The sequence below is a fragment of the Pteropus alecto genome, unplaced genomic scaffold (assembly GCF_000325575.1).
Source record: "Pteropus alecto unplaced genomic scaffold, ASM32557v1 scaffold131, whole genome shotgun sequence".
Lineage (NCBI taxonomy): Eukaryota > Metazoa > Chordata > Mammalia > Chiroptera > Pteropodidae > Pteropus > Pteropus alecto.
This window is the reverse complement of record NW_006434709.1, coordinates 18,165,928-18,174,438: the sequence shown is the minus strand read 5'-3', so window position 1 is coordinate 18,174,438 and position 8,511 is coordinate 18,165,928. Positions and strand designations below refer to the sequence as shown.

General features: G+C 35.9%; 1 protein-coding gene across 2 annotated transcripts in view; it reads left to right on the top strand.

The window, feature by feature from the left end:
• The window catches only part of PPP1R21 (protein phosphatase 1 regulatory subunit 21), a 51,789-nt gene extending 43,546 nt beyond the window's left edge, over positions 1-8,243 (top strand). For both annotated transcript variants that reach the window (XM_006909609.3, XM_025045146.1), the window contains 5 exons: positions 834-866; positions 2,038-2,154; positions 4,280-4,378; positions 5,406-5,534; positions 7,609-8,243. In XM_006909609.3, coding sequence (XP_006909671.1) covers positions 834-866; positions 2,038-2,154; positions 4,280-4,378; positions 5,406-5,534; positions 7,609-7,638 — 408 coding nt within the window. In that variant the 3' untranslated portion in view covers positions 7,639-8,243. The remainder of the gene's footprint in view (positions 1-833; positions 867-2,037; positions 2,155-4,279; positions 4,379-5,405; positions 5,535-7,608) is intronic.
• Positions 8,244-8,511: the final 268 nt, after the last annotated feature.

The following is an 8,511-nucleotide window of genomic DNA, read 5'->3' as shown; positions in this document are numbered from 1 at the left end:
AAAAAAAGCCTTACAAAAGACTCTTTTATAGCTAGGTGGGCATAACATTCATTAACACACATTCAGTTGATAATACTCCTCACTGTTCAGAGGTAATACTCTTGAAGATATTATTTAGAATCTGTGAAAACTGTTTACTGAGTGTCATCTTTGATTAACAAAATCCATTGAAATTGAGTTTTCAATAGTTTTTTTCAGTTATTGTGCCCAAGCACATGCCCTTCCACCTTGAACAATAACCTGAATTCAGTAATCATGGCTATTTGTTTTTTAAATCTTAATCCACAAAAGCAAGCTTTAAAAACCTGGCAGCACTTTAATGTGTCTAAAATTACATTTTCATTAATTTAAATCTGAAATTAATACTGATATCACAATAACCTTGTATCAAGAATGTGTTTCTTCTTTCTCCTTTTGAATTTTCAGCCAGAGTGTTCATTTGTTTTCCATTTGGAATGTTCTGTTATTATGGTCACCTGTACATATCCCTTTTTGGCTACTGCTTTAGAAGTAGGCATGGAAATGAAGTCATAAGTTTTTCTCTCTCTTCCAAATTTGTTGGTTATGGTGCAAATGGCTGACAGTATCTTGATAGAGGAAATAGTGGTGATCATTATTTATTATTGCCTCATGGCAGAAAGAGCAAATGCTGTTAACCTGTCTGCAGGGACTGCTTCTTTGTAGTAAAGGACAGTCCGGGGGTGATGTAGTACTTCAGGCCCAGTGAGCTTCAAAACCGTATGAACTAAGAAGAGAAGATATTACAAATGTTTAAACTATTGCGTTTGAAATGTAAACAGTCTGTTCTAAAGAATTTTTTCTCTATGTTCTAGATTGGGATTTTAACCAGGACATCTGACAATGAGGTAATGTGTACTTAGCATCATGTTGTCTGTTAGTAAATATCTGGCCGTATGTTATTGACAAAGTCCTACAAAAGTCAACTTTGTCTAATTGTATTTCCTGATGACCATTCTAGCAAGTGTGGAACCAGTGTTTTTCCCCTCCATCAGTGGATCCATGTTGCTTTTCTCTCTGGTTCTATTTTGATTGTCACCAACAAATTATAGCCTGCTTTTGTAATTGCCTCCTTGAATGACTTGACTTGGAAGTTTGATAAAGTGTGGCTTGAGCTCCTTTGTAAGTTGACATATTGTGTGAGGCCGAGAGCCTTTAGCCCTCCCAGTGGACAGGCTGGGAAAGCAGGGCTTCTCAGGGTCAACAATCTGTTTGCTAGTTGTTTCCAGCCCTCGAGTGAACAAACCCAGGTCAGATTTGGCTTGTCACATAGGTTTGCCCAATTGAGTTTTGAAATATTATAAGATGTAACTTTCAAATAACCATTGAAAGAACACTGAAGTCATGTAGCTAACCACTCAGTATGGCAAACTGGTAAATACAGTTCAAATAGGTTGGTAAATTCTTTGATTTTTTTTATTGGCCTTATTCTTTAGGTAATTTGAACTTCTGCTTATCTTTTTTAACTAAATTCAATACTGTGTCATTGCTAGAGTAACTAGAAGAAATACTAATCTGGGACAAGTTTGATAAACTATTATAGAAATAGTTTAATTGGTTAGTATGTTTAAGAGCATTAAAGCTGTCTTGAGATAATTGGAGAAAAGAATGTTTGGATTTTAAGGGTTCCAATAAAGGGTCGTTTTTTCTCTGCCGTCTTCCAATTAGAGGAGGATATTCAGAAGTCAGACAGATGGAGATTTTGGAAGTCAGGTTTGTGGCTATTTAAAAAAAGCCTGTGCCCCCACGGCTTCCTGATGCTTCACTTCTGCTCTCTATTCTCTTGAAGCCACAGCTTCCTTCTGAGATAGACAGGGTGCTGAAAAAAGAAATTTGGAATATTTATGTACCTGCCCTCTCTGGTTTTTTCAAAGGGTAGGAAAACTATGATTTCCCATCACATTTCAAATGAAAATGTACAAAATATTGTTCCTTTTTTTCCCTAAAGTTATGCTAACCTTTTTTTCTAGAACTGCTTCATCTCACTGGCACTTATTTATTTATGTATGCTTTCTTTAGGTTCCAGATGTGGAATCTCGTGAAGACTTAATTAAAAATCACTACATGGCAAGGATAGTGGAACTGACGTCTCAACTGCAGCTGGCTGACAGTAAGTCAGTGCATTTTTATGCTGAGGTGAGTGGAGAGTCAATTAGATTTGGTGTTTTTTTTCTAACCCTTTTAGGAATTAGGTCACTGTCCTCATCTCTTGCTGTTCACTAGGAGAGAGAAATCCGTGTTTATTTGTATGGTGGGAGTTCATTTTGATTGGTTTATATACCAAGAAATCTTTATTTCAGTAATATAGGACTGCATTGTCATTTCTAAGATACTGAAAGATAATTGAGACATATGTAGCCTTTCTTATGGTCATATAACATATGTATTGAAACATTATTATTACAGATTACTTGTTTTAGAGAGTTATAAGCAGGTAACATTCATAGATCAAAGAATTTTTATGGGAAGCTAAAAAGCAAAATATGCCTGGTTCTTTTTTATTTATACTTTACCATTTCTAAATGACAATTTGTGGAAATGAGCTCCTATAAACGATAAAAATCTTTTTCAGCCTTGAAAATATATAAAATCTTTTTGTTACATTTTCTTCTTCGCTCATTAAATAATTCATTTTAAGAGAATTAGAAAAACACTATGCAAGATAATACAATTCATTGATTAGAAGGGGAGAAAATAAAGGATGAAAGTACAGATATCAAAGAGTAAGAAACTAATGGTAAGATAGAATGGATGTTGCTCAACATATAAGAATACCTGGTAAGGTCTCGGATTTGAAACTTTATATTAAAAGGTCAGTTATAGATGTCAGACAGAAAATTATAAAGCTTTAATTGTTAAAGAAGTTGGGAAAAAAAGATAAATACCCTTTATTAGGACCTGACTTTGTGATATTCTCCTTTAACTGCAGAGATGGAGAAGTTGATAGGAGGCCAATTGCTAGAAGTGGAGAGGGGTTTTGCTTCTTTTTTCCTAAAAATGATGTGCCTAGCTCAATGTTGTTCACAAGTAATCGTTAACATACCTGTTTGATGAGTGGATCAATAGTGACAGCTTGTTGGGCTGTGGAAAATAGGGAGAACAGCAGACTGGATGACTTAACATGGAACTGCTAGATTACTTATCATGTTAGCCATAGGACGAAGCACAAAATCCTGTCCTTATTTAGATCTCTAACTACCTTCTGAGTTAGTGTCCCAGACTTAATTGTCATCTTCATGAAGACCAGTGCCTTGCAAAACTCTCTCCCTCTTTTTTAGGTTTAATGCTGAGCATACAGTTGTTTGATTAATAGAGGAAAGTTGATTTGGTTGGCTGAACTTTTCTGAAATGAGTGGGGAATTTTTGAGGCTGTTTTAATTCCAGGAGACTTGCTTATCTTAGTAAATGTCTTCAGCATAATGTAATACAAAAATTTTTAAATTGTCCTAGTTTTCCCTCATGTGTAAACAGGAAGTGGTGACCCCCTTTATGACTTTACTGGAATGGTTAGTCTGAGAGTCTGATGTGGACACAGCATTCAAATGTCTCAACAGATCCTCCTTGTCAGTCTCATGGCCTTATCAGAAAGTTTAGTGATCCTTTTAATGGCACACCCTCTTTGAACAAGAATGTGGAATAGATTTTTTTCTTCTTCTGTCTCTGGAAAGCCTAGGTTTGGTAGCACCCTCCCAAAAGGAGTTGAGATCTTTAGAGTCTTGCACTCACTTTTTTTTTCCATGTGGCTTAGAGCATAATCTATAAAGTAGGGCTGTAAAGCTTTTGTTGTTCCTATAAAGTAGTCTTTAATAATAGACTTAAAACACAAGAAAAATATCTTAGAATTCATGTTATGTGGTCTGACGCCACTGATAACATTTGAAATAACCACTTCTCTTTTTGTCTAGTGTGAGTATAAATAAATCCTAGGTAAATGCAAAAACTTGTTATGTTTTTTCGTAATCACTGGTCATTGGACTAGAGCATGGAAAAAAACATCAATGAGCTTGCGATTTTAGAATTTTTTCCTTATTAAAACTATGAGAGTGGGGACCACATCATTCTTACGTGCACATCAGTATGTGGAACAGGGCCTATAGGTGTTTAGCAGATATTTGTGGAAGAAAGGAAGTGGAGTGGGGAGGGAGGGATTGAGGGAAGAAGGGCTTTGGCTTTGGGGATTGTTTTCTGTTAACTTTCCCTGAAGTAAATTTGCTTTTGGGAAATGCTCCCTGGGATAATAGAATGCATTCTGACTTAACAGTGCCGAGCACTCTCTAAAAGACTGGCCTTGGCTGAAAAGTCTAAAGAGACACTGGCAGAAGAGATGAAAGTGGCCAGTCAGAACATCAGCAGACTTCAGGTAAGTTCACAAGTGTTATCTAAGCAGTTTTCATACTTCACTGAAAGTTCTTGGGCAGTGAGGTCAGCATTTTCTTTCTAAAACAGTGGCATTCGACCTTTGGACATATTTTTTCTAACCCCTTTATTTCTAACTAACTCATTTTAAAGTAACATCTTACTTATGTCAGGCAAAAAGTGGTTGTATTGTTTGTTTCTCTGACTTGATTTTAATTTAAAATAGTATTGTAGTCAGTATTTCTTTAAATAATGCGCATTTACCCATAGTCCTTTTTCTCTTCTCCTCCTTGTTAATCCCTGTCATCGTGGGCTGTAAGCTTCTTTTGTTCACATTACTTTTATTATGTTCATTCTCTTTACGTTTCATAAAACTGACCTAAACCAAAAGGTTGGGCTGCAAAATATTCCTCCTTGCTCACTGCTTTGTTTTAAAGCCTTGTTTCCAGAAAACTCCTATAAACATGATACAGTCAGAAAAAATACATGAGCACAGCAACACCCACTTCCTCCTCATCTCAGATTAGTTTATTAGATTAGCTGAGAGCACTGGATTAGATTTTAAGGGGCCGAAGAGAGCCTGAGAGATGGGAAGAGAAAGGAAGGTGCTTCTTCCAAGAAGAGTCCTACCTGGAGGACTGTGGGACATCCAGGTGTGAGCTGGTGGCAATGTGCCAGAAACTGACTTCCCCACCTCATCAAATGCTCTAGAAAGCCTGAGGGGATTGAAAAATCAAGTAGCCCTCTCATTTTTTTATGACAGTTTTATTCCTGGCATAAAAGGAAACTCGTTTTTGCAAAGAAATTCAGAACATACTTTGAAGGCTGAAAAAACTTTTACCTGTTTCTTTTATCTTTGTTCTCTTGTTATAGGTCTGTGGCTTAACCTTAATGTTATTTGATCAGATAGGTCGTTTAGATAATTTGCTTTTCTAAAAAATTTTTTTATAAATTAAAAAAGCTTTAGAGTTGTATGACTAGTGGGATTTTGATGTTTTTTTCTTTTTTTTCTCTTTTCCTTTGCCATTTAGGATGAGCTGACAACTACCAAGAGAAGTTATGAAGATCAGTTAAGTATGATGAGTGACCACCTGTGCAGCATGAATGAGACATTGTCTAAACAGAGAGAAGAGATTGATACACTAAAGATGTCCAGTAAGGTAAGGGAATGGAGGGAGGTGGTCTCTCTGCAGTATAATATTTAATATTTAATGTATTTAATGTATTTAATTGCTGTGCATTTCAGGAGCAAAAGGTTAAGGAAATTTAAAGTGTTTATAAATCTTTTTTCTTAATATCATTTGTCCTCTTATCCAAAAGTAAAATTAAGTTTCTTTGCTGAGTTATAAATTAAGAGAAGGTAGTAACCTTCTTTAGCAAATTTATTTTCATATATCTGTATAACGTAGGATTGTCTTATCCTTTTAATTCCAAACATTTCTTTTGATTTCATTTCCCATAAAGCCTCTGCTTTTCCAGGCTGGGGTTGGTAGATATTGGTACTATTTTTATGTTGAAATGCATATCCATATCTCATGTCTTTATTGTTGTAACATAATGTATATACTCCTTTACCATGAAAAGTAGGTTTCAGGAGGCCAGGGACTTGATTCCATGCATCATCTCAGATAATATTGTACCACAACCAGCTTGAATTTACTGTCTCCAGCCTGTGTTCTTTGAAATCCGCTGCTGCCCCTTGTTGATATAGCAGGCATTTATTGAGTTCCTGCTATATGCTGGCACTGGGGAGGAGAGAGAGTTGAATAAACCCTAGCTCTCTTTTAGCATCTGCTAGTGATGGTGCAGGGCAGCATTCTGCTCAGTTAGCATCTTCTTGGAAAACATACGTGAACATATTGGAATCTTGTTATATAGTTTTGTTTCTCAGTGTAGTTTCATTATATTGATTGGCCTCTGGATACTTCAGAGAGTATCTGTGATGCTTTTTTGGGACATATTGTGATGCTTGTAACCAGCCAATATGGTTCTGATTATGGTTCTTCAGTTACTTGTATTTTAGGAAACTTGAGCTTGGAAGTAGCGGGTGGAGGTTGGTCCTCTTGAAGAATGCCTCCATTAACCCTTTTGGCCTCTTGATATTCCAGCTGGGCATTAGAAAGTACATACATTAGAATGAGTAGTATGAGAAAGCCTGTTTTAGCACCTAACATATGAAAGAAAGTAGCAGTGACTACAGGGAAACTTCAGCCTCAAGAGCGGCAGTGGCCATTTGGTTCTGAATTTAGAAGGGTTAATTTTGAGTACAGCAGAGCTCATTGCGCCACTTAAAAAGTTAGAGAATTTTCAAGCCCTCTCAGAACTCTTTAATCTAGTCCTTAAAATACCTGTAATTAATAAAACACTGACTTAGAGATCATTCTTCACTTTGTAGTTTATATGTTAACCTTTCTTTGATCATTCTGTCATCCCTATTGCTTTCCACCCCTCCATGTCTATTAGTAATTCAGGTCGCTATAGCATTATCTTATGGCTGAGTCGACATGGTCTCCACTGGATACCAAGTAAACATCCTGAAACCATTTGTTTGTTATTATCTTGCTCTTAATGTTTGTATTCTGCAAACATTTCCCACTTACACGAAAAGAATGTATTTGTACTAAGAGTTAAGAATAGGAATTTAATTAGAATGTTTTCCTAAAAAGTGAACTTCTCCAGAAAGAAGAAGTTATGCGAAAGTGGAAAGTCCAAATCTCCATATGTGAGGGAATTGGGAATAAGTTAAGACATCTTCCCTCTAGCTTGTTCTCAACCAGTATCTGAGCTTCCTTCTGACAGAAAATCATTACCATTTGGTTGTTATTTGGCACATACGCAAAATTAGTACCTATTAAGGCCTTTAAAAGGTGTTTAATTAAACAACAAAGAAACAGGCTAAAAATTTCTTTTCAGTTTTATGAACCCATAGACTCCCTTGTCTTTGGAACAAAAGGAATATTTGAGTTTTGATAAATCCAAGATAGCTTTCCTTTCTTTCTTTATTGTTTGTCCTCAGCCCCCAGTGGGATAGGGTCTATGAACTTTAGAGAGTGGGGAAGAGTACAAAGTAACTAATTGCTTTGTGATTTTAGCAATGCAAGGTTGCCAACTCTTCTCTTGGAAGCTAAAGTTTTCCAAAGTGAAATGTGGCTTCGAGACAGCTTGGTCTATAAACTATGTGAGTTATTGTTCTTGAAGTTTGTGTTCTTATTGTTGATATTTTTCTTTGCACAGGGAAATTCTAAAAAGAACAAGAGTCGATAGTTTACACATAGCTGGTTGGTGACTTCTTTCCAGAGCTGCTGCTACTGCTGCAGGGCCGAGACTTGATGTTCAGCGCTGGCCGCCTTCAGGAAGCTGGAGTGTTGTTGGACCTAGTAAACTAGTCAGTGTTATAAATGGCCTTGAAATATTTAAAATATATTTGTAACCAGTTAGGCGAATAAGGCAAATACAGATTTTAATGTTGACAGTAAAATGGAAAACTATACACATACCATGGATATTGTAGGTTTCCTTATGCTGTTTTTACTGTGCACTTTTTAAGATTAGGTTTTAATTTCAGTATGTAAGAACAACAAATATTTTGTATATTTTCAAACTCTATATGGTAATCGATTTGGTATCTATGGAATAGATATATGTTTCTGGATAAAATGCTTACATTGTCAAACTGTCATTACTTCTTACTATAATTGAAAGCCGTTTCCAGATTCTTTTTGAAGACTTTTTCATTCTCTCTTCCTCTTTCTCTCTCTGCAAACTCCAGATCTTGTGGGTTTATTATCATTGTCTGCAGCTACTCAGTACCCTGTGTTGGGATAATAGCTTAAGGAAATTGTTGTCAATAAATTCGTACTTACATCAAACCTTCAGTCTCTCTTGAAAATTTGATAAAGAAAACTGAAACCTATTAAAGTAGGCTTTACAAAATTTACCAAATCCCAATTGATTTAGATATAATCTTTCTAATCCACCAAATTGGAATAACTTGGTTAATCCTTTATTAAGGCTTTGACTTTTGCCTTGAGAGATATTTGTAACCGTACTACAAGTTAGGAACCTAAGCCCTTTCAGGCTCCCCTTGGTTTATTTTATAAACATTATACCATTTCAGTGCACACTTCAGGGTGTCTC